The 26,758-nt window shown below is 39.4% G+C and overlaps 1 protein-coding gene across 5 annotated transcripts in view; it reads right to left on the bottom strand.

Annotated features, from left to right (window-relative positions):
* Positions 1–26,758, bottom strand: part of RPS6KA2 (ribosomal protein S6 kinase A2) — a 302,187-nt gene that overhangs the window by 157,547 nt on the left and 117,882 nt on the right. The window contains exon 1 of one of the 5 annotated variants that reach the window (XM_009971838.3): positions 13,343–14,034. The exons of 3 other annotated variants lie outside the window; for them this stretch is intronic. In XM_009971838.3, coding sequence (XP_009970140.1) covers positions 13,343–13,441 — 99 coding nt within the window. In that variant the 5' untranslated portion in view covers positions 13,442–14,034. Of the gene's footprint in view, positions 1–10,151; positions 10,182–13,342; positions 14,035–26,758 lie in introns of those variants that run through there. One more of the 5 variants, XM_032996924.2, reaches the window with a different exon arrangement.

Here is a 26,758-nt window from a genome sequence, read left to right as displayed (position 1 = left end):
GGTAGTGGGGTCTCTCTAGCCCCCTATTTTCATGAATCTTACATGAACACATCTTTAAGAACACTATTCTTCTGTCTATCTCTGTTGAATTTGACAAAGTGGGGAAAGGGGAGGGGAATGTATAAAGCCTCATTTCTTTAGGAAACTAGGCTTAAAATGAATATAAATCAACAATTCAGTTTTTCAGTAATTTCCTGTATTCACACACAGATAATCCCCTTCAAATGACTGTGCTACAGACACACAGCACACTGACAGATCACCGTTTTAGAAAAGTAAATGAGAAACAATCTAAGACCCTGACATTTTGGTTTGCATACAAGGGAACGGGCCTCTGGTGGGGTAACAGAACACTTCATCTGTCCACTGCTGGTTGGGAACCTCAGCAGCTTAAAATTTGCTTAGTTGGGTTTTATTTAATGAAAACAGATAGATAGACAGGGAAAAATTTTCCAGGAAAACAACACCTAGTGCACACACATATATCAAAGTGCCTGACACCTACAACTTGACTGTTTATTTCTCCTATGCCTTGAAGATTTTTCAGTTTAGGAGGAAAGAACAAGACACTAAGATCCAGTTAGAATTATAGTGAGAAAAAGGGAGATTCCAGATTTAGCAATCTCAATATAATTTTAGAGGCCAAATGTATTTGTGATTTGTAAATATTGTGATTTCATATCCAGATGTGTTGCCATCCTACACTTTAGCCTTCAGCTCAAGCAAAGTTAGCCTGCCAGGTTCACACGCTTGTCCAGGGGATAGCTCTCCTCTACATGCCCAGTTATGAGGAGACCCGTTTTGTGTTAGCCCAGAAGTTGGCAGTAATTTAAGATGCACTTAAATAGAAGGCAACATTTGTTTGGTGTAGTCCTTGCTGGCAACTTGAGGCCACCAACCAGGAGACAGACAGAAGCCAAGGAGGTTTACCTAGACTAGGTTGTTAATGCATTCTGTTACATCTCGCGCGTTGGCAGGGAGGAAGGAATACTCCTATATCAACAACAGCGCCAGTCTGGTAATGCGCTAAGTGTCACAACAAAAGCAATACAAGTTTTCTCTGGCTTCAAATCTGATTACAATTCCAGGGGAAAAAAGAGCAATTTGATTTGCTTTTCCTTTTGCTTCAGATTTTGTAGGTTTGCATTAGTTCAGGCTTTACAGCCCTGTAAATTTTAAAAGATAAGTAGTCCTTAAATACTTTGGATGGAAGATCTCTTTATCATAGAAGTCTAGATTGATGCAGGCTAGTTTGAATTTTGTCATGTAAATCCCAAGACGAACAACTACACAAGTTTACTCCTTTCAGCAAGTTGAAACGGATGATGACCAAGCAGAAACCATGCAAAGCCATGAGTCTTTGCATGACTTCATGTATCTGAAATGACAACGGACCAAAGTTGCCAACTGATTTTCACTTTGAGGTTTTTTGTTCAAAGTTCAAAAGAAAACCGAGAGGGTGAAAACACAGGCAAAACAGGAACAAAAGTTGCCATGCAAAGCAAAATGGTAACACAGTTATCTTTATTTCACTATTTTCCAAGATATTGTAGAATCCATAGTAACCGTGCTTTAAAAAAAGAGTACGGTGCTGTGAAAATGGTACTATATAGAGCTAAAATCCCAGACAGACGCTTCTGCTCAGTTGGAAGCAGAGTTGAGTCATAGGTATGAAACCCCCAACAATACATTCGGGAGCCTGTGATGCAAGGGGACTCTCTAGGAGTTTTTGCTGCTGCTCTCCCTGAAAGAGAAATGATCACAAGATATTTAAACTATGGAAAGCCAGGATGCAGAGCCATTTGAAGAGAAACAGGCAACAACTATGGTATATAAAGGGGACATTTCTGAGATATGTAGCAAGCTCTGTATTTGGGATTTGCTTTGGAGCTATCTGACCATTGCCCAGCTTCAGACCTGAGTGCCTCCTCCAAGTCAGCACTTCCTCAAACAAAGCTTTGTTTTTGCTGATGACTCCCGAGTTACCCCAGTAAACTGAGAGTGGAAAGTACCAAAACAGAGGCAGTACAAGAAAAGCAAAAACATGTGATTCCCATTGTCCGAGTCAAAAGCATAAATTTTAAAAGCTGAATCAGAAGAATGATAGGGCAAGGGAGAAGGAAAAAGCAGAAATCTTACCTTACAAGGAAAACATCTTAGAAGGCAAAGTGAGAGTTTCAGTAGACACTAGGAGCCAAGAGCCTGGTCTCAAGGGCACAGTCTCCATGTGTGCAGAGCTCAGCATTTCCACGGTCCAGCTGTGGGACTCTACATGCCAGTGCACAGCATGTTCAAATCCTCAACATTTATTTATGAGAGGGAAGAAAAGCCTGAAGACAAGAGTAAAGAATCATATCCCAGGAGGGCAGAACAACTTAATTTTTCCTCCTCAGTAACTGGAAAATGGGGAGCTGATGTGCCTCCCTGAAGAAATGATACAAAATCCCAAACACCGACAGCTCTCTGATCACCAGAAAGATAAATGAGTGCTTGTGGACCATAGTGGTACTCCATGGAGAGAGCTCTATTCTTATTTCTGTCTCAGTCCCATGAATATCACACCAGCAAAGGGATTTAAAAAGCAAGGGGAAAAGGGCAAACTTTCTCTTGGCTGTAGTGTGTACAGTATGTTAAATGTTTTGTAAGCCCCCACATCCCCAGGGATGGGTTCCAATTGCCATGGTTGGGCATGTGGAAAACAACAGGGAGGAACAAACGAGCACAAAAGAAGAGGCAGAGAAGAAGAAATTAAACCAATCAGTGAAAGAACAAGTGGTCAAGAGGGGAAGCAAAGGACTGATCTATTTTTCATAAATAAGTCTCTTCAAAAAGTTCTGGTTTTGAAACTTCCCAGTGTCTGTATTAGAAAATACTACATTTTTAATCCACTCATTTGACATCCATTATGATAAAGATGGAAACATTAAATCAAAAACTTAAGAATTTCCTTGCAAGTCCAAGGAAAAACTTCCATACAGAGAAAGATGTCCAAGAACAACTTTTCCCATAACATCACACATCTGCCTTTTATAGCATTTCTTTCAATACAAACATTACTCAAATGAATTTTATGGCTTCTTTTATAAGCCTGTAACAGAAGGAGAGAACACTTTTAAACCAAGCAGGGAAAGAACAGGTAGTTGGCACCATTCACATAATTACCTTTTCCTAAGCAAACAATATGATTATAGGTAGCTTATACTTTTTCATAGAGGAATACCAAATTTCAAAATTAAATTGGCATGTAAGCTTTATCCTAATGTTTGGAGAAAATTTTTTCAAAAAGACTATTGGGATAAAATGAGTATCTTCTGGCAGATAATCACTATAGGTCATAGTGTATGCTTTGGAAGTGACAGTCCTCAAAACCATTAATGGTATCCCTTCTGATGTCCCATATGGGTTTTCCTGTCTTGGGAAAATGAGAAATTTGTTTGTTAAATGACAAAATCCCTGTTGTTGAGAAGGCTTTTAGAAATTCATTTCATACCATCAGGCAAAAGATGCCATTAGACCTTTTTTTTCAGCACATGGCCTTTCAGAGAAAAGTAAATACAGTTTGACTTTCTCTGCTTTATAAGAAGGGATGTTATAGTATTGATTGCATTAACAGCTGTAGGAAGAGAAGAGAGAACATCTGGATGCTGCCATATTTGCACTGGTGGAACAGAGGGAAGTAGGTGAGTAAATATTATCTACACATATTCTACAGTTGTTGTAAGTTCTGCTGCCCACCATCTTTACCAGCATTGCCGCTCAATATATTATGATGTGACAATAACTTTTTCACAAAAAATGTAGGAAAAAAAAAAAAGTAATGCCAGTGACTTTGAAGTGTGCTTTTAGTAAGGATTCTTCAAGTCTGCAAACACCAAAGAAACAAAATCTCAGTTACAGATCATGGAAAACTGGTTTCTCTCCAGCTCTGGTAACACTGGTGATTGTTTTTTTTCCTATCAGTTTGCAGTTATCATGGTACATGCAACTGTCATCTTTTCCAACCTGAGCTAATGCCTCCAAAGTGCTCATCCTTACGACATGAAGGCTTGAGTCATCCACCAAACTAAGGATAATGTGCATTAAAAGCTTTTAAAGGAGAAAGCAGAGTCTCTCCTCACTAACTTTTAGTCCAGTTTGACCCAACAAATAATGAATATTATTTTCAATAATGAAAATTAAGAAGTTACATTACCTCAGAGTAGCAGGAATCATAAAGTCAGACAACTTTGCAACTCTGGAGAGACTTAGAGGGATTAGCTGATGCATACTTTAGTGAGGGCTTCCCTGCCTTTACACAACAGAGTGCTTTTTCTGTGTGGATTCACATAACACACTTCCATCCACTTCTTGAGTGAGTCTAAACACATGGTCCTCCTTTGGAAGAAGTTAAAGAGAAGTTGACAGAATGAAGAATTAAGAGCCAAGATTAACTAACACACTTTCCTTTCCTTCTTTTGTGCTATTTCACTGGTCACCACATACAAATGAGAAGGTAACTCCCAGGGGTATGAGAATCTGGAAAGCAAGGACAGATACATCGTCTTCTCCAGAGAGGCATATATTCTTTCAAATTAAGGTGCTGCAATGTGTTTGACATCAGCTGTAAATGGCAACACTTTAAAATTCCTTTGTATTGCCGTCACGTGAAAACCATTCACATTTTGAAAATGTCTCAGTTTAGCTATCTTGATAGTACTGATTTAATGAAACATTAAGTAGTTCATTTTGGAAGAAAATTTAGTGATTTTACTTGCCAGAATAAAGCTTCAAGTCTTTTCAACATAATCAAATGTTATTAAAAAACTTTTGAAGTATGTACTACTTAACATCTGCACATATTTATTAATCAAAAATTCAGATTCAGTGACATGAAATTGTATTGAACTGTGTCATCAAAATAATCTAATACAAAGCTTTGCTTTCAGATTATAGTTTAGTAATAATTGCAATGCATAATCATGCAGGAATAAGGTAAATGCTGTGTAGACTAGCAGTGGATCCAGCAGGGTTTAATGTATTTAGAGAGACGACTTTAAAATTAATGCAATTACATCATTTACTTGCTGTCCCAGGCATTTTCTAGTCACAGAGATTGTCTCATACAGGAAAGACTGGCATGGAGATGTGCTGATGCAGAAGTTTAAGGCAAAGATATCTGACAGAGTCATAGGACCTGTCTACTAGTTGCTTTCATTGTGGAAGTGGCAAAACCAAAGTTGAACTGCTTTAGGATTTTCTTTGTTACTCACTAACAAAACAATAGAAATTTCCACTAATAGAAAAAACTCTCTCCACCTGACCAAAAAAACAAATATCTCCCCAAGCTTTTTACTTATTTGTCAGAAAAATTGCTTATACAAGCATATGTTTTGGAGGTTTTCTTTCATACCATTTATCAGTGCTGGCCACTTCACATATAAGTTACATACAATAGTTAATCATCCAAACGTGGGACAAAGTACTGACTTCTGTGTTGGCCAGGCTTAACAAATGCCAAGAACACACCCTATTTCTCCAGAGCATTACCACCCCAAAAAGGCTCAATCCCAAAGCAGGTTCTACAATACAATCAATAAGTTTGAATTTTATAAAACCTTTTTGAGTGTTTTTCAACAGTTCTTACCACCACCTAGTTCATTCACTCTTTATGGCATAGAGAGGCCTGTGCCATACTGCTACCTGAAGGAATTACTGGATCCTTTCTCTCCTAGGGGCATGGTAAAGCTTTGAGTCTGGAACACATCTCTGTTAATTTGTATATGGAGATATCTAAGACTTGGTCTCATAAAAAATGATAGAAAAGATTCACAAATTCAGCACGGAGTTAAGTTTTCTTTGTAGTTTTTAAGGCCAACCTGTAATATTTCTCTGGAGCAGAAATGTCATTTTTTTGTTATGTTAAATATTCTTCCATTATTTGTGGTAGAAACAGCAGCCTGTATTAAATTCTGTAGGTTTTAAACTGAATTTTCATACAAACTTGAAAAAAAGTCTAATCATACCAGTTTTCTCCTTGTTGAGTTCTACAGAACTTAAAAAGAAAAAAAAAAAAAGCACAACATAAAATCCTAGACCTTGAACATATATACATATGCATACAACATATTCCACATGTTTACATGAAACGAGAAGAAATCTCTTTTCCTGCTTACCATCACCCTCAGCTCACCACCACTTTTTACTCTTAACGTATGGCAGGAACTGACACCTCCCAGCCCTCAGATATCCCTAAAGAAGCCCCATGTTTCAGCACTGATCTGACTTTGTCCTGTTGGGCATCACAACAGGGTACTACAAACTTGTTTGGAGGGTGGTACTTCTTCAAACAAGCCAGACTGGGTAGCCTCTGTTGTTTAATAACAGGTAAAGGAAAATTCTATAGATAAAAATCACACAATCGGTTCCCCCCTTGTAAAGCCTTCAGTTTATTCACAATGACTCTTGAAGAGAACCATTTACCGCCTTCTGCCAGTCATGCACAGGTCCAAATTGGGGCCTGTAGGAAAAAGGCACAACGGCTTTTAATTACACTAGGAGTTTATATGACCTCATTTATCTAGGTTTCATAACGTATTTGGCATTTAGCTGATTACTATCATTATCATCTGAAAGCATGCTAGCAGCCTGTATATCCCCTTCTTGCCCATGCACTGCTACACAATTTCTAATAATATCACTGCAATCTGAGAAAAAGACTTCCCTCATTGGAAACATTGAAGTTTTGTCTTCTCCACTCTCAGTGGTTTGCACTTCCAGTATTCTTGAACTCCTGGCACTCAGCTAGAAGAGAGCTCTAGGCTCTCCTGCACCCCACAGTAAAAGCAGCTCTGCTGAAATACTGATGCTGGCAGCACATTTCAAAGTAATGAGAGAGATTTCACAGGATGTCTGCTCCCTTCAAGGTCTTCCAAAGCTATGATGTGGCTGCCCCATCACCATGCACGCACCCACTACAGGAACCTGCATCCCAAACTGTCTGCCTGTGGGAATGCTAGCTGTATTGTGAGGACCCTGAATAGATGTATTGCTTGCTTCTTTACACATCCTCAGTCAGGAAGCTATTTTGAAGGCAGATTCGGTGGCCCAGTCATTCTTTTCCACTTCCTGAGAGTTTGCTCTCCAGGAAGCAAAACTATTATCTGTAAGAGCTGATGGCATTGCACACACAGAGATACAGAGAGAGAATGTCCAAGTGCAGAACTAACTGCTGCTTGTCTGCAGTACTTTCAATCTTTCTTAACAGCAAATATTTCTACAGGATCATTGCAGAACCGGGACTATAAGTCTTGCTAAGTGAACAAAAGGAAATGACTGGCAAATATTTAGAAGAAAAGTATTTCTACTTGGGTAACTGGTAAATAAACATAAGGAGGATTTTTTGTTCTGATTTCTGTCTTTCTTTAGAAATATTTCCAGTTACCTGTGAGGACACAGATGCAAAAAGCACACACAAAATGAGTTGTCTCCTCAGACTAGCAGAAAAATGCATGAATCAAATGCTACTGATAATAAAAATAGGTGCAGGAGAGTTCAGCCCTCTGAGAACAGACTTTTTGTGTCACAGGTTCAGACAGGCCATAATGTTATGAGCTAAAACCTAGACTTAAATTACACATTTTCCACTTGCATAAAACTAAGTTACTCCAAATTACTGTTAGCAGGGGCTCAGCTGCCCACAGGTCCCAACTAGCCCACCAGGTTCAACTCTTGCCCTCCTGAACACCTGCACACAGATGCTCCAGGCTCAGGGAACCAGGGCATTACTTATCCCACAAACACAGTGGAGAGGCATTGGCCTCTCCATTTCATTCATTTCATCATTTGCTCATGATCACGACCAAACATACAGTCACCATACCATTGCATCATGTATGTGCGTGTCCCATCAGCTGATCGGACATCACACAACCACATGAAGACCTCTTCTGTTATATGAGGGTGTTAGGCACCTACTCTGTGCCCGAACATGCATGTATCCTGCCTATATGACCAGAGTCTGTGTTTAATTGTGTGATGCGTGTCAGAATTGATCTGACATCAGAGTCCATGGATAGGGTCCCTCAGCTCTAGACTGGATGGCAGATCAAGGCTCTCAGATCAAGGCATCACGCAGGCATTTAGATGGTGGAAATGGAGCATAAAAATGGCAATTTGAATTGTCATTTGACAGGGTAGGGTCCTTTGAAATAAAAGTGATTTTTACAAGGTACCATTAGCAACCAAAAAAAAAGGAAGAGCTTCTCCCTAACAATGTTGTTATGACTGGCACAGGCTCTTGCTCCTGAAAGTCCCTAACTTTCAGAAAGGAGGAAAGCCAGTTTTCCGATTCTACAGCAAAGACTGGGGAAAGGGGGACCCAAAAAGCTTTCAAATGCATAAAAATCCTCCTGCAAAGGAAACAATGTCTTCTTCACACACACAATTGGCAGGACATGAAGACACAGGCTTAAATTGCCATAAGAAAAAATTGTGTTAGACATTAGAAAAACTCTTAAACGCTAAGGATAATGTTGCAAAATGTAACTCCTGTGGAGGTTATGGACATTTACCTTTGGAAACCTGTAATAAGAGGTTAGAAAAATATCTTTAGTTTGGTGGAATAGTTTAGATATACCTGATGTTGCCTGAGAAGGAAGGAGAGTCCAGATTGAGGTTTTCTAGATCCCTCCCAGACCTGTTTTTCTATGATATTTCTGTGGACAAGTTATCCCTACACCTACCTGCTTAATATTCCCTTTCTGTAGATCAGCAGTTAATTTGAACCTTGTGGGAAGGAGCACCTAGCAGGCCTGAGGTACAAGAGATTATCTGGCATAAAGTCAGAAGTATTTGGAGAGCTGGAGAGTGATTTCTTTATTATGAATGTGTACACGTGTGACTAAGCTCTCTTACCACCAAACCCAATGTAAATAGGTAGAATTCTATCAAAGGAGTTGTATAATAATCATAATTTTCACTTTACAAATGGGGAATGCAGGGCACAGAGGTCTGAACCTTCTGTAATGACACAGCAAGTTATCAAAATGAGCCTGAAAACTGGATTTCCTAGTTCCTCAAGTGACCTATCTGATGGACTACATGCTCCTGCTCTGCCTCCCCTGTCTTGCCTCCCTTCCCCCAGGCAAGCAGTGTAAGACTACAAGAACTGCAGCATTTCCTCATAAAAGTCTTGCCTGCAGCTGGAGGAAGTCAGACTACAATAGTGTTGGTAACTTCTGCTGAAGCAAGAACACACAGCACAAAGATGATCGTTACAAAGGGGAAGAAAAAAAAATGAAGCTGCCTCTGGACTTGCACCTTGCAGAGCTGATCTTGGGCTGTTAATTCCCATCTCCGTTCTTCAATTTGCCTCTTTCTGTCTAACCGCTGACAGAAAGAATATATTCCTTTACCAAATGATTATCTATACAAATAAAAAAGAGAAGACAGAATAAAGGACATACTACTGATAAAGAACAGAATTGTTCTTTATACAAGCACAGAAGAGCTCACAAGGGTTTGCAAGTGAAACCCACCACGCAGAAGGAGCAGTCTAGCTCAGCGTTTGCTGGGCACTTTCCTAAGGCTGCTGTAACTGAAGCCTGTAGGAAATCAGAATCAGAGCCTAAGATTAGAACCAAAAATCTCTCATAACAAAGTATCATAAAGCCAGTGCCAGTCCTGCACTATTCCTTACCAGACTGCATAGGCTTGCTTCCATTTCCTACATGCCAGTGCTGGAACCCAAGGAGGACCCACACTTGAATCACCCACAGGAGGTCCCTGCCTCTCAGAATTGACTATGCTGAGGCACTCCAGGCTCCTAATTAATTTTGAATTAATTTTCAAGAACTCTGCTAGATTCTATTCCCCATACATAGACCAAACAGAATTTGGATTCACCATTACCAGTAAGACAAAACAAGAATTAAAAGAATAACAAATTAAAAATACATCAGGAAAGCAAAAGTCAGAAACATCTCCCAAAAGAATCAAGGGCAAAGTTTTATTTGGTCATTTTCTCAAAAAAAAAAAAAAAAAAAAAAAAAAAAAAAAAGGCTTCTGAGTCACTGGAATAAATATAATCAAATTCTTTGCATGCTTAGGTCTTTCCTAGCTTATTCGAATGGCATATTTAACTTTTGATTTATAAATCGAGGGATATTGCTCACTGCCATAAGATGCATTCCACTGGGGCTCAAAGTCTTTAGCAGATCCACACTGTGTGTACTTTCTCCTGATGGTTTCACATTCATGTTCATCAACACTCAGCAAGAACCATAAACAAAGCCCTTCTCTCAGATGCACACATGCAGTTCCCATTGACTTGCTGGATTTTCAGCTGACTTCAATAACAACTCTGTGTGCATGCAAAAGGGCAAAACTTGGCTCTGCACATTTAATAAAATTACATCACTAGATACCTTATAAATGAAGGGCAATGCAGGCCATACTGAAAAATAATATAAACTGAAAACCAGAAAGTGTAGCCAAATAAATTCAAAATTCAGTCAGGTTTTCCCAGAATAATGAAAAGGGCACACATTTTAGGCAAGAGGAAACAAAGCCCCTGTAATATCTCATTTACCAGAGTATGCTCTGCCTCCTTTAGCAGGACAAAGTGTGAAACCCAGCTATCTACATAAGGCAATGATCTTATTGTCTCAGATATAGCAATGATATTGGCATATGAAATGATTAACTAAAGGTCAAGTTATGGGCTGTGATTTGCTAAGTCATTTTCTGCATCTATATCCCTGTTCTGGAAATTACGAAGCTCATTGCAAGTGAATTTAAAGTGTAACAGAATACCACAGTAGCAAAAGTAATTAATAATATGATATGAATCACTAATATGATATTATTTTGAAGCTACTCTAATAGTGGTATTTTAAATATATCAGATGCTTGAATCCAGGAGTGTCTATCTTAAACCCTTCAACCCTCTTTCCCACCTGGCCAAAAGAACACCACAACAAAAATCCCCCACAACCTAGGAACAGCATTCCCCTTCCAAATTTCAATGATATCTAGCAACACATAACTTCTGCCAGGTACATTAGCTAACATACACTAAGTAAAGCAATGCCACATGTGTTTTCTCCAAATTTCTTCCCTTTATTTTACTTTTACTCATTCCATGATGTAATAACCTGTGCATTTTTACTGCCTCTTTAAAAATACCTACTTATTAGGATGAAGAACAGCCTGACAACAGGCTTCCTTGCACTTTCTGTTTGGCTGACAAGCGCTCATTAGCCTGCAAGTACAAATTCATACACAGAAGTTCTCAGGGACGGAAATCACAGAGGGGTCTTGATGTTCATATTTGTTTTTTTTCCCCCCTAAGCAGGAACATCTCCGATGATTTTCACACTTAAATAGCAGAACAGCTTTTATGAATCATTTTTTCTTCCTGGTTGGAACAACCCCTATTCTCTGTTGCATTATAATACTGAGTCACTTTGCGTAAAGTTGGTCATTACTGCCAAGTCAAGGGAGAGAGGAGGGAAGTGGATGAAATGCTCTGAACTTACATGTGAGATAGGATACATATTAGGCTGTTTATTGAAGCAAATTATTTAAAATCAGAAAAGAAAAAATCATTACAGGATAATTCATGTAAGGGAAAACTATTTCATAGATACTGAAAAACTCCAGTATATCTAATATAATAATGATGATCAAAGACTTTTTTTTTTTTTTTAATGAAGTGAGTCTGGCCTGTTACAACTGCTGAGTTGTTCTGGTCATTCACGCTAGATTACCCAGTAAGTTAAATACTTAGTGTGGTGAAATCTGTTCCTCCCAAACTCTGGCACTGTCAAATGAATAGTTACAAGGTCTGGTGGGTCTCTCTTGTCTCAAAACCACCTCCCCTCTTCGCCCTGACCCTGGCAAACTGCGAAGACACTTGCCTGTCTCTAAACTGCTTCAGGTAACTCCAGGTCTGCCTTCTGTTGGCTCTGGTGGAGCACAAGCTTAGCAGATTTACAGCATGTGACAAGGAACATCTATTTCATCTTAACTTTTGCAATTCAGGGTTCATAACAGGGAAAGGAAAGGTTCCCCTCTGCCCCTCTCCTCTCAGTCCTTGAGGGACAGGAGCTTTAACAACTTCATTTGTTAGTTTGTTTTAAATGTATAGCATGACTATTTGATGAGTGAAATAAAATTAGGTATCTTATATGATAATTTTTCAAGAAAGCTGATTTTAAATAGTTAAGAAAGAAAAAACCCCAGCAAAACAACCAGCCAAAACCTCTGCTTTTCTGCATGCCCTGTTTAAGCAATGACACATGAAGAACTTTATGTTTGAACAATTACCTGGTACTTTAAATAGGACACTAAGGGAATAACATTTTAAAATGCATTCGCACAGCATGAGATTAATCCTCCTCCTGGGAATACTGGTGCAAACCAGAGTAACTCCTCGGAGGTCAGTTGAAGTACATCAGCACAAAACAAATGTGAGGCAGAGGGGAATCAGGCCCCATTTACCTCTATTTTAAATGCAGAGGTTGCAGATCATCTGCAATGATAAAGTATACAACATAAATATAACTGACACCTATTCAATTGATCTCACATCCTGCCAACAATTCACAGCTCCAAATATAGGGCTGAAGAACAATGGTTCAAGGAAGAGAGGCAGAAATCCTGGTTCTAACCCATTCACACATCCCTATCTGCTAATACATGTGACTCGAACTGCCTTCATCTCCCCCCACTGCTAAACCCTTGTAGGTTTAGTTTGACATTGTGTGTCTGCTCCCCCCACTCCCTCACTCCTGAAGAGCAACTTCTTACAACAAAATTAAAACAAAACAAAACAAAGCAGGACATATGGGAGAAAAGACAAATGCAAAAAACTGTGCAAGCACGAGAACCTATGAACAAACAAGCAAGAAAATCCCTATCTAACATACCGTATATACAAAAGGCACAAGCAAATTGATTAATTATTTGGAAATCTGGCACTGAGAAAGAATGGTACATGCGCAGGGGAGGGAGACTAAAATATGAAGCTATTGCAAAGTATGGTGTCATTTGTGTTATTTTTAAGTGGATCTGTAATTCTTTTCTACAACTCCACAATGTCCTGAACTAGCTTCCTCTGCCCCGCCAGGCTGATAAAAGGATCCTTAGCAACTCACCAAATATATTATGCAATGTATTGAGTACTATGGGGGAAAAGCACTGAATTACACTGAAACAAAGAACATCAGGTAGCGAACATCACCACCTCCAGGGAAAGACTACCTTTATTTATCATGTCAGTAAGCGCAGGCATTCTCTGCTATCTCTGTTACCAGCACCTAACAGTATTTGCTACATTTAACAAAGTTAAGGTGAATTTTACCTCAAATCTACTTAGGCTCGAGCTCTTTGACCGAGACTTCTTGCGGAGATAGACCGAGAAGAAGCGACGCACTGTGAACTTCTTCATGTTCATGTCCATTGCCCTGTCCCAGCTGCGGCGCGGAGCACGAAGGAGCTGCGGTGCCGCTGGAGAAAGCTAGCGCATCCCGATTGCCCCTATTTATATCCACAGGCAGGAGATCCTCTGAAGTGGCTGCTTCTGCTCATCGAGCCAGGCACCGCTAGACCTGCGAGGGGTGCTTTGCCAGAGCCATAGGAGCCTGCTGCGGCTTGCCGTTCGGAGCATAAAGGCGTTATACTCCCTTCTCGCTTTCCAGTGTTTACATTTCAGTGCGGCGAGCCGAACTCTCTCTCCGCTCCCTCTCCCCCTCGCCTTAGGTCCCACTACATCCAATCACGCTCTGCTTTGGCTGCGTGCATAATCGGCTCCGGCAGATGACAGCTCCTGCGTCCCAGGCGTAGCAGGTCTGAGATAAATATTAGATGTGTCTATTGCTTTTGCGCTCCCTCTCCTCTCAGTCAGGCTCTTTCAATTTCCTGGTTGCCGAATCACATGGGGAATAGGCACATGCTGCACTTCTGTTTTTAGCTCGGAATTTCAACGCTGCTATAATTACTGAGGGCTATGGTGGTCAGATCTGAGAAGAAATCAGCTCCCGCATGAGAGTCTCTCCTGGGAGAAGGCTGAAAGACGCCATGACCCTGCTGCCAGAGCAGAAGGGTCTGAACCTCCTTTTATTCTGGGGAGTATGCAAAACATTGCTCCCTGACCCCCCAAAATTCAAAAAGCTTAAAATCCTTTTAACAGATTACCCACCCGCTTTACATTAAAAAACCTAATGCTAGCACAGCTCTGAAAATAGAAAGCACAATCTAAATGGTAAGTATTACTATTCTTACAGTACTACAGCAGGGAGCTACAGCCCTTCTAAGAGGTTAAATATGTACATCTATTTACAGGCTGTAATTCTGAGCTGCTCGCTATACTGCAAGCATGCAGACTTACAGCTGCACCCCCACCTCCTCAGCATAATCACATTTTTCAGCTTTTCTTCAAGAACTAATGAATCTCAGTGTGATCCAGAGACCGAAGAGCTTTCTCTGCCTGCCACACACAGCTCGGGCTCCTTGTCCTTGCCAGCCTTTCATTTCTGACTACCAAGGAGCACCCAGGCATGCTTTTCTCCCATAACCTCATACAGAAAGTGAATGACTCTGATGACTTATTAATGACTCAGATAAATAAGCCCAGAGAGAGCTGACACCGCTACTGCCTGAGAATACTCTTAGAGGTTAAATGAGAATACCACTCCAGTCAATCTGCCATAAAAGAGAGGGATGCAGTTTGCTTTAATTGAGTGTCTGGACTCTGCCATGAACTATGTTGGCTGATCATGCCTGTCACCGCCTGTGTCATTCACAGGTTCTCTGTCCCTCTCTTCTGTCTAAAGCTCACCACAGTCTATATGTACCTGGAAAAGAAAAAAAAAAAAAATTGGCATTTATGATTTCATTAAGAAGGAGGTCAGATTGAAGTGGCTACCTTCAGTGTTGGGCTCTATAATCTTCAGTCTTTGACTCTTCCGTGCCTGTACCATTGCTGTCTCCCCCAGCCTATGATAACTGTAGCACAGTGGGAATCTGCTTTATCCCTTTCTCTTCTCAGAGCTTCCTTCTGCTTGCTTCTTTAATTCTCTTGGTTTGCAACAGAAGTGTATATTCCGGGGTTGCTTTCAAGGTGCTGCCCCGGTGTAAGCCATGACAAGCCTAGCAGCCCTTTGCCACTACAGTTGTGTTGGTTCCTGGAAAAAGTTCCTGGAGTGGAGGCAACTGTCCCAGCAAAAACTGAGCTATCTATAGGTACACCAAAACCCTTTTCACGAGCAGGAAAATGAACAGGTAAGAAAGCAATTTGGTTGGTATAACTGTCAAACTGCTTCTTCCTGTGCCCTGCCCTCTGTCCAGCAAAGAGCTGCCCTGGCAGGAGTTAGTCTAGGCTTTATGCTGACAAAGCCTTTTGGCAGCCACACACATTCTTACCTTTGTAAACTACTTGAGCTTTAAACAGCAATCAGACAAGATCAGGCTAACTCCCTGAACCCTCCCCATCACCTATACAACAAAGTCCCACCTAGACACTGACATCTTTATCTATGCAGAGGAGATGGCAATTTCCCTGTGTTGAATACACAGGGTACTATTATGGTCTATGTAGTAAGTGGTATATGACAGGCTGCTACTATTTACACTGTCCCATCCCATTGTGCATGTAGTAGGTTAACATATAAGGACACATAGTCACCGTTGAATGTACCTGCTCTGTAATAAATTTCCAAGAAGATTACACAGGCTATAAATCAATATATAATTTCCAGGTACACTTACTACATTCAGAATTTTGTTCTTTACCACAAAAGAGAGAAAAAAAAAACCAAACAGTTACAATCTACTGGCAATTTATTGTGAATACCAGAGCAAAATCTAGCCTTTGGTGCTAAAGGTTAGACTGTAACACAAACAGCATGCCCAAGCTAGGAGGTAAGTCTCTTCTTGCATCCCTGCCAAGACACAGGTATGGAAATAGGCACGATCTCCTTGCTTTCTTACCCCCCTTTCAACAAGATGGATTAAATACAGAAGCATAACCAACTGCCAGTGCCAGGACATTGCTCTTCAACTACTGGGCAGCAGAGCAACAGAGATCTTACAGAGCATATCTCCCAATAGCAAAAAGCAAAAGCAGCCGTGTTGCAAGAAAGAGAGTATAGATGCAGAAATAAAATAAAATACATAAACATGTTAAATTAAAGCATAAGGACAGATACCTGAAAAGCAAATTCTACTACAGTTGCATTCACATGGTATGCTTCAAGACATGGAACTTAACTTTGCTTCAGAAAAACAAAGGAGAAGAGGCTTCAAAAACATTAACTCAAACTTTCAGCTAGGCAGATAACATCCAGTTTTCCCAATAACTCTAATAAAAAGACACAAGCAAAAAAATAAATCAAATTACATTGAAACATTCATTGTTATAAACATACAACTGTCAGATCAACCTACAACGTGAAAAATTCATTGCATTTAGAAATTCATGTCTGTAAATTATTTATTAGCTCCCCTCTGAGCAATTTTAACTGCTGAAGAACTTGATGGAAAAAGAAATCCACCAAATGTCTCTGCTTAAGACAAGAATAAACAGCAAAACTGGTGGAGGGGGCATATGACTCAGTGGCATCAACCAGTATTACTCTGTATTCTGAAATATACTTTTTAGAACTAGAGTCATATTTGGTGTAACACAAAATAAACAAACACAAGACCATGGCTGCTCCCACTCCCAGTGAAGTTAATAGCAAAATAAAGTTTACTTCAACTGGAAAAAGGCTTAAAAAAAACAAGCAAACAAAAAAAAGCCCCAAACTAGGATTTGAGAAAAACTCTCCAACATAAACCATGTGAAATTAGATATTATACAGCTCAGGTCTCAATTTTCAAAAGATAAATGGAGAATTCCCAATTAATATCCAAAAAAAGACAAAGGCCCTTTCCTCACATGTACAGAGGGACCATACCAAGATTAGTAACAGACTGAAGAACCCAGGCTCAGGAAATTCGTATGGGGCAGTGAAGCAGCTTGCACAGAACCCAAGCGAGAAGGATGCCAGTGGCAGATGCCTGATGAATCATCAATTTCTAAAGAAACAAAGTAACTTGAGCTAATTGTTTGCACAAAAGAATGCAGAAGTCCAAGACTTCTACCACAAAACATGGTCTGGACAATAAAATTACTGAGAAAAATTTTGTATTAGTATATTACATGGCATGATAGGCCCTATTTCCAAAATAGACCTTCTAACTTTTGTGTGTGAATGAACAATTTATGAGCAAACCAGAAAGACTCTGCTACTTGAGCAGATGTAGAGATTTAAATTTAAAAGTAAAAACATACGAGTTGATAGTATCTTCATCATAAATGCAATCAGTACTACCTATCCTTCCTCAATAAGTTCATAAAAAAAACAGAAAAAATACAGAGAGAAGTAAGAAAGCATCAGGGCCACAGACACCATAGACAGAACAAATAAGATTAGCAGAACATGGCATGTAGAGAAAGGGAAAATGAGATTCCCACAATAGAGGCCCAAGACACAATGCTACAGAAAAGGTGAATTACACAATACCATTTGTGCTCTCATTAAAGAAAATCAGGAGCAAGAGCAGATGTTTCCAAGAGACACCAATGAGCAGAATAAGAAACAACGCTTTCCCCCAGGTGATTGGATGGTACATGACTCTTTCAGTGATTGCTATTTCCTGATCTTGAAAGCCAGACAAATTTCCATGTGGCTTTTGTTCCCTCAGTGAACAAGTAAAGGGGTTATTTTTCTTATTGATGTTTCTTTTAAAAAACATGATGAGCTTTGCTCAAATAAATGCCTGGGCTTTGATCTCATTAGATCAGCATACCAGTGTGGGTTCCAGCCGCCGTACCTACGTAACTTGTCCAGTTTAGTATGCCACTTACCTGACTGGAGTTTTCTCTCTCTCAAAAAAACAATATGCTGTCCTGCCAGCACTGTGGAATAATACATGCAGCAGCTTGCCATCTTAAATAGGCTTCTCACCAGCAGTGTTAAGTGATCAGCAATGTTGGCTGGATGGGGATGTGAGGGAATCAGCAGGAAAGAAAGCGCTTATTCTCCCTTCTCTCAGATCCTCCTGCTCCTATTGGTATATCACAAACTTCAGTAATTTTCAACCTTTTCCACGTATGAATTATTAAAATTTTCCAATGGGAAGGTGCAGGCCCCTTCGTCTATTTTGAAAATTAAGATCCCTGCTCAGAAGGAAGAAGAAAACACAATCACACATTTTGTCTGTGTCCAATGAATTGGCAAGATGCAGACTCCTTGGCCACAGTCTTCTTTGCTCCAAGGAGCAACATTAACAGACCTACAGTACATCTGCTTGATCTTGTACTTGTAGTGTCAAGGCCTTGGGAGACTGGGCAAAGACAGAGGGTCTCTTATACCCATATATCTTTAATTCCATAATTGTTAAAAGCATTGCCCAAAACATTAGCAGTTATACAAAAGGTGACAAATACATATGCAAGTGCAACAATCACAGGAGGGAATGACTTGTTTTGAAAAGACCAGTTTTGTTCAATATGGTGATATTCTGATTAGTGGATTCCATTCAACAGCTTCAAATGTTCTTAAAATTGGGCATCAAAAGAAGTTCTTCATAGATTTGAAACCAGTACTTTGCATCTGAACAGGTAGTTTAGATGGAAAGTCTTCTGTACTTTTCTCTGTAATAGACTAATTCAGCAGATGAGATTAAAAAAACTACTTAGTGGCACTGAGAGGGCAAAAAATCTCTGTATGTGTCATGCTGGTGCAGAAGGGGTGTCCTTCCTGCAGTTTCCTCGATCCTTGCTAAACACCCACTAGTCACATGATGATAGTGTTACTTCCAGAGATATGAAACAGGGAGCACTATGAGGACATATGGCTTGTTCTTGTTTGTGCAGGGAAAACTGGGACTGCTGCATAAGTAATAACTCCAAGACAACAAGATTTGATTGAGTTTTCAGCAGATGACAGACGTTTTAACTCTCACAAAGCATCTTGTGTTAATGCTTGAGCATCAGATTGGCAAGTGTCACAACTGCTGTATTGACTGCTCCCATATGTGCTTTGCTACTTATAGATTCACATGAATGTGCAACAGCATCACTGGCCACATACATGTCAGTTGGCTGTGGACGACTACTAGGATGGAGATCAGGTCATCTAGCAATCTGCATTGAAAACAGGCCAGGAAGTGTCAGCTTCAATTTTCTTTTTTTTCTTTTAATTGATATCACTAAGAGTTTTACTTTCTTGGCTGATACTGCATACTGGTCTTGATGGATTTCCATGGTTTAGACAGAAGTATAAGGCAAAGAACCCCAAAACCCAATCTCCTTTATAATATGTAAGCTGCTTCTACAACACCGTTGAAGGAGTTTGCTGAAGATAAAATTCTGCTTTCTTGCTTTTGGATAAGCAGAAAATCATACTGTTGTCCTATAATGGACTAAAAGTTTTCTAGAAAGAAGGATGCTACTTGGTAACTGAAGTATGAACAGTCTTATCACATGAATATTTATGAATAGCCACACTGAATGAACATTATACAATACAAAACTGGATGGAAGAATTTAATTATGCACAACATATGTTTACTGTTTATTCAGACTAGTCATGAACAATACTAAAAAGGAATGCATTCTTTAGAAATCTGCTAATAGACAAAGTTACCTTGATAGACTCTGAAAGATATCATACACCTAACAGGAGAAATGATGTGTGGAATGTTTACTGAAACCCTCATTTTTAATTTTAGTAATCACTGATAGACCAAATTGTCACTGCACTAAGCAGGAAAGCCAGACCACTACACTTGAAGTCCCTAGAGACAAGTGTAGAACAGGACTTGCAAACTTTTATTAAGGAATATATCAATTTCAGGCAAAATTTTTCCTTTCTATTCGTTAACAAAACTACACACCAAGGTACAAAAGCAAACTAGGTAGACAAAAAGCATTGTATTTAGTTGAGCCGAGTGACCTGAATTAATATCCTTCTTCTATATCTGAGACTATTTTGTATGACCTTGAAGAACCTTAAACTCTCCGGCTATGTCTAGCTCCAGGGCATGTACAAAACCCAGACACATCTTGATCCTCTATTAGAATGGGGGCACAGATTGCACTGTTTTTCTCTTATTCTTTCCTACTGGTACTTCATCTCCCCATTGAAGAAAACCCAGGTATTTTTATCCAGAAAGGAGCCAGAGTGCACTCCAGTGAGATTCCTGATTTGGGGTGTGTAAATTCAGCACTCTAAAGGTTTGCACCTGCACTGCAGTTTAGTCAAGTCTCTGTTTCAAATCTCCTTTGACAAAATGGGGCTGTAGCACTCCGTCACTGCATGAGGGTTCTTTCAGAGTAAACACAATGATCATTATTATGTTCTCATAGCCAAAATTTCAGTTTAAGCCTGGCACATATTTGATAGCTTTGTTTACAGAAACAGATTAACTGTGAGTAATGTTAAAAAAGAATAAACCTATGAGACACACAAATTTATCTTGGTAGGCATTCCAACTAGCAGGGCAAATGACATATGGGATAGTTTCAAAATATTACACACGTAACACTCACTGAAAATGAGTTTAAGATTGTATGAACACCTACCCCATGTTAGACACCACAAAAGTGAGATTAATAAATAAATAAATTTTAAAATTAGTAATCATTCTTGAAATCTTGGGCATTGGCTTCTTTCTCTGTTGGACTTGCTTTATTTCTTACTGGACAAATTCTGAAGGACTGTTTTAAATTACTGTAATAACAGTACTTAACTCCAGATTACAGGCAGAGCTCTCTGCCTGTTTTTGAAATAGAACCTGAATAGACAGGCAGAGGAAAAAAAAGGTCTGAAGTGTTATGATACACCCCCTCTTTCTGTCTCCAATACAGCTACATAGGAAGTGTGAAATTGAAAAAAGTCAGACAAAATAATTTTAACCTTCAAAAAAGTTAGTTAGATTCCAACTGATATTTATAAAACCATACAATGATTTCTTAATTCACCTAGAACAATATAGCCCAATGTCCCATTTTACTGCTAACAAACTGAAACCAGTATTAAACTCAGCTTCCATCCATTTTATATAGTAAAGCTAAAGAAAATTACATCAGGATTTCATAACACCAGAAACTAAGAAATACGTGGGAATAGTACGAGTGAAATTACTATGCTACTCTAAGATTTGACGGCATCATGAAGCAATAAACCCCAGGTTTTTAAAGCTACTTTGAAAACATCCACATGCCTTGGGCTCTGATGTATAACCTCACAGCAGCACTCCACTGCAGAAGCGTATGTGCAGGCAGCTCACTTGGGATCAAAGTGGCTTCCATCCAGTAGTTGTCCAAAGGCACCAGGATGGGCAACAGGGCTCCACCCACCACAAGGACTATGTGGGTCCAGAGACAGGCGTTATGGTTCTGTGAAAGCATCTTCAGTAAAGGCAAGAAAGACAAGCCACATGAAATGTCTCCTCCTCTGGTTTAGGACTCATTGTTGTTACAAGGCTGGAGCCTACTATAATTTGGATATTTTCAAAATGTTAGATGATCTTTTCCCTATTGGAATTCAGCTACATAAAGTGTCACTTTCTCTTAACTGTAGTGCCACTTCTCTCACCAAAGCCACCAGGCAGCAGGAAGTACATGATGCTCTTTTTGCATAACTGTTCCTACCCACACTGAAGATGAGTCTTCTTGACTGACGCTTCAAACAAATATCTGGAAGAAATTTCAACATCTTGTGTATGTCTTCCTACTCATCTAAAAAGTGTGTGAAATTAGTTATAAAGAGCACATGAAGAATATACAGCATCCAAATGTTTGATTAAACCAATGACAACCTAGTGGACAAAGAAATGCCAACTCATCGTATTAAGTCAACTAAAGCCTTTGACATCTTGCAGTAAATTTGGTATATCCTTTCAGATCCTGAAATAATCCTATAATTCAACATGAGGTAGAGCTAGAAATAAGCAACACTGGCTACATATAACACAAACACATATGAAACAAGAATCTATTTCCCATATGTGCAATGCCAAATTGGCAGTTTGTTTTGTCTGTGTTTCACCAACTAGAGATTAAAAGGTACAATTAATTCTACCATATAGTGAGCCATAACATTTAATAGAATTTCAAATGCTTATTCAAACCCTTGATATATTGATTAAAATCCTACAGAACTTCTGCTGTCCTCCTTAATATGTTATGTGGCACAATGCACACTTGCAGCCAAGATATTATAGAACTCCTTCCAAGTAAAACTGTCTACCTAAATTACAGTGACTGGTATTCAAAAAAAATTAAACATGCTTTAACACAAAACACAAATCTGAAATGTATTACTTCACCAGCAAACTGATATTTAACATTTTCTGAACCAATGAAAACTCCTATATGAACAACCTTTCTCTCAACAGTAAACTTACGTTAATGTCCCAAAACAGCCATCTCAAATTCATAAATCATGCTCTGTATAGTGTGTGATTCACACCTTATACATTCACTGAAATACGACACCTTTGTCTTAATACATTACTAGGATCTGGTTTTGTATTCAGATACCTCCATTGATATCTCATATGCAATCTTATCACGCAAAATGATGTGGGACAGAACATCTACCCATTAGGAGACCAGAAAAGACTGAGATTGTTCTTTTGCTTCATCTCTCAAAGAAGAAAACAGATGTATACCTCAGGTGTGAGGAAAAAATAATGCTATTACTACACAAACTTGTAACAAGGTTCCCTTCTCCTTCCATTGAATACAGCAGAGACTTTTTACATATTCCACAGAGCTTTTCAAGGGCAACTTGTTCTGGTTGGGCTGCCTAGAAAAAGGACACAAGCAAGGCCATTGAGGTGCATTTAAAAAGGCACAGCAGAGCTTTGCAGATGTACATCGTAGGGACTCAAAACTGCTTTATTTATTACCATGGTAATAAATTTTCTTTTCTCTCTTCCTTCACTCTCTAGTTCTCTCATCTCTTCTCTCACTTCCTATTCCTCATATCTTCTCTGCAAATGTTTCACTCACTTCTTAATCTGCACCCCTCTTATCCTAAATCAAGAAAGCTAAAATAATAATAAAAAATCCCAAAACTTTAGCTCAAATGAAGGAGGGCTGATTTTTAATACTTGATTTTTAGGAACTATTTTATGGCACATCTCTGGAATTCAGGAAGTCCAAAATCACACAAGAAATGTGAGGGAGAATGAATCAGACAAGGACATTTAGAGGGCTATACCTGACATGTAACAACACTTAGGCTGGTAACAGAAAGACTGAGAGAAATTCCTTTTAGCAGCATGACTGATTTTTGCAGTATTTTTGGGCGTTTCTTAGCACACCTGACTTTAAAATCTCTTGACTGCTGGAGTCATGGCAATACACAGAAACATCAGATTTCACTGAAGAAGGAAATACAGCTGGTTGCCCTGGCCCAGTTAACCTGCTGCAAGATGGGTGCAGCTGTAAGAGATGCTGGAAAACAGGAACTGAAACAAGTTCTCCATGGGAAGGAAGTTAATGCCACCTGCTTCTCACAGGGCTAGTGGTGGGTCTGGAGGCTGTGTAGAGGTTTATTGCATTTTAAGACCAAAATATCTTGGCCTCCAAGAGGGATATCATTAGTCCTGGCATAAGCCATCACTTGCAGCCTCACTCTGCCATCTCCAGGCCACCATTTCCTTCTTCCTGTTAGCACAAAGATTCACACAGCTACAGGATGAACCAAACTGGAGAACTGGTCCAAGTTAAAAATGGGCCAAAAACCACCCTGGAAATTCAATTTTAAACTAGTTCGGTTTCTTGATCTGATTCACTACACAAATACCCGTATCTACTCAGTATATTTTCCTGTGGTCAGGGCAGGAATGTGTCCTTGCGAGGTGGCTCTGCCTCCTCCATTGGCAGGGATGGGTTATGCCAACATAAACTACCCTCTTCCCAGATATGAAAGTGGCATGCTACTGCTGCCTGGCCGAGAAGAATTGAAATCACTGAGTAGGCCACATCAAACTACCCTTTAAATCATCGCAAAGGTTAAGATAATAGCTCTGGTATAGAAAGAGCATTTTAAAATGTCCTAAAGTATTTCTTCTCTATTATAAAGCTAACAGAAGTAAACTGGCTAAATACATACAAAACCAGGAATCATGTATTGCCATTATATGCTTTCCAAAAAGTTGAATCTATAAAAGCTTCTCAGCTTGTCTAAACGGAAGAAGATCCCAAAGGGTGAGAGAGAGTAACCTATAGCTGAGCTACAGAAATTCAGGAAGCTACACTGCTGTTTAATTGACTCAAGAGGTGCCAAGTACATCCACTGGAATGCCAGGAACCCTACTGGAATCGACTGGGCTCCCCTTTGGTGCAGAAGCACAACCACCGGGAGTGTAGTGCAGAACTAAGACTGCAACTTACAAGGGTGTTAACTGGCACCACACTAATTGATTTTCTGAATAATATTTTCTGGTATTTGTCTGATCTAATCTTCTGTGGCTGCCAATACATCTCCTGTCAGGCTATTCCATGCTCTGTTACATCTGTATAACTGCATGCACAAACAAGCAGCTCTTACAAACCTCTGTACATAACTAGCATTTATGCTAGTACATGCAGAACTTGAGTACAGGGTAGGTGCTACAGGTCTGAGACATCAGCGTGAATGCAAAAGGCGTGACCTGCGCTCGACAGTTTGGATGTGTTTGATGCACATTGCTCAGTGAATTTGAGAACCACTATCAAATGCACCATGGGTGTAACCACAGGCAGCTAATCAACATACAAATTGACTGAACTCTTATAAACTTGGTTTAATGCCACCACAAAGTCATCATACAGTTAGTTAAGTTTTCAGTACTTGCTGCTCCCCTTGGGAGCCTGTCTAGAAACTCACCTTCCTATTCACTCTAGTACCTACCCTAGATGCACCATAGCCAACTTAAAATCCTTTGCTCCTATGCAGCACCTTTCTTTAACTTAAGCACTTATTTTCCCTACATATAAGCAGATTTTGTTTTTTAAAGGGTAATCATATCTCCTCCCAGTCTTGATTTCACTGTGCTAAATGATGGTGAGCTCTTTTAGCCCCCCCTCACTCAACTATCTCTCCATGTTTGTGTCCCAATAGACAGCCCTGTCCTAGACTTGTTCATGCCTGTATTCATCTTCCTTGAATATGCCATGAAGAGAAGAGGTTTTATTGCAGCCTCAGTAGTAGCATTAACCAGAAGTTCATTACAAAAGTGCTTCAGGGTTCTCCTCACTTTTTCCATTAATATTTCAGAGTTGTGGTTCACTGTTGCCTTGTGACTGATCATGAGACAAAGCCAGTCTTCCTCGGTGGTGGACTCTAACTGGGACTTCTACATTTGTTGTGTATTCAATGGAGAGAGACAGAAAGCTCTCGGATCCCCTCTTTGAGGGATCTTGAATCTTCTGAGGTACACAGGGTAAGAGGGATCATCTATCTTCTGGAATGCCTTTACAGTGACTGCAAAAGGAAGCTAGGCAATTACCTTTATTAGATACCTAACTTTAAGCAGCTAGAGTGAGACAAATTTCTCCCTTCAGTACTTGATTTGGCCCAGTGATTTACTGATGTCATTCTAATTTTAATACTACATAAATGAGCATCAACCTCTTTTCCTATGCAATGATGCAGTTCTCTGTATTGTTGACACTTCCTAATTTTATGCTATCAACAAATTCCACCTTCTTTTTTTTAGCTTTGGTTTTGATACTATTGATAAAAATATTGAACCAGAACAGTCTCAGGATTACTCATTTGGAACCTCTCACAGCAATGCCTTTCTGATGCCAAAGATGTTCCTCTGTGCAGTGTACCTTGTCTTCCCTTTCATTCCACAAAACTTATATTATTTCAGTTGAGGGGGGGATGGATTGCATGCCATACAAGGTAAAGGCTGAAAAGCATTTAAACTCATCCAAAATGTAACTAACTGAATAGTATTTTAAGTGATAGTATGTAACTAATTGAATAGTATTTTAAGAGATAGTCTTAAGGTTTTTGGATATTGACAAAATCTAACATATTTGGAGATAGAAATACCACTGTAACCAAAGTGTTGTTAATTATTTGCTATGTTAATGGCATACATCTAGCTTCTAACTGGACCTAATGCTCCTTCCTTTTCTTCATGCAGGCTGAGAGGAGTTCTGCTGACCTATGAAGACTTTTTACAACTCTAAAGCAACACTTGTTGCTATGAATTACTTCATACATTGGCCTGACTTGGGAACAAGGATGTTTATTTCTCAGGCAACTTTAAGTACACAGTATGAACATACTTCTGCTTTTTTAAATGCTCACTAAACAGGCAAAAGAGTCAAGCAGTAGTTAGAAAACAAGAGGTAGGAGGATGAGCCCAATTTTTGGAAAAAGGATTGATAGAATAAAAGCAAATCAGGCACACATCAACCTTTCTGTCTATAGACCTTTCACATGCTTCTCTCTCTCTCAGTTCCTTTTATTAGAGAGTTCCAAATAATAACCTACATTCTCAGGAACATGGGAGATAAGAAGAAGTTGAGGACAAAGAGAAATTTGCTATGCTGCCAATTTGGAAAGCACATTAAGAAAAATTAGGTTGCTTGGTAATGCTAGTTCTTGTTCTGTGGAGCTGCAGAGTTGCTTGCTGTAACCATACAACATTAGACAATTTTATCTAGCCATGGATAATCCAGAGAGTGGGTTAGAAAGGATTATAAAGGACAGGGAGG

This window comes from Tyto alba, unplaced genomic scaffold (genome assembly GCF_018691265.1).
Source record: "Tyto alba isolate M040663 unplaced genomic scaffold, T.alba_DEE_v4.0 Super-Scaffold_22, whole genome shotgun sequence".
NCBI lineage: Eukaryota > Metazoa > Chordata > Aves > Strigiformes > Tytonidae > Tyto > Tyto alba.
Note: the sequence above shows the minus strand (reverse complement) of the source record. Positions and strands in the feature narration are given on the sequence as shown.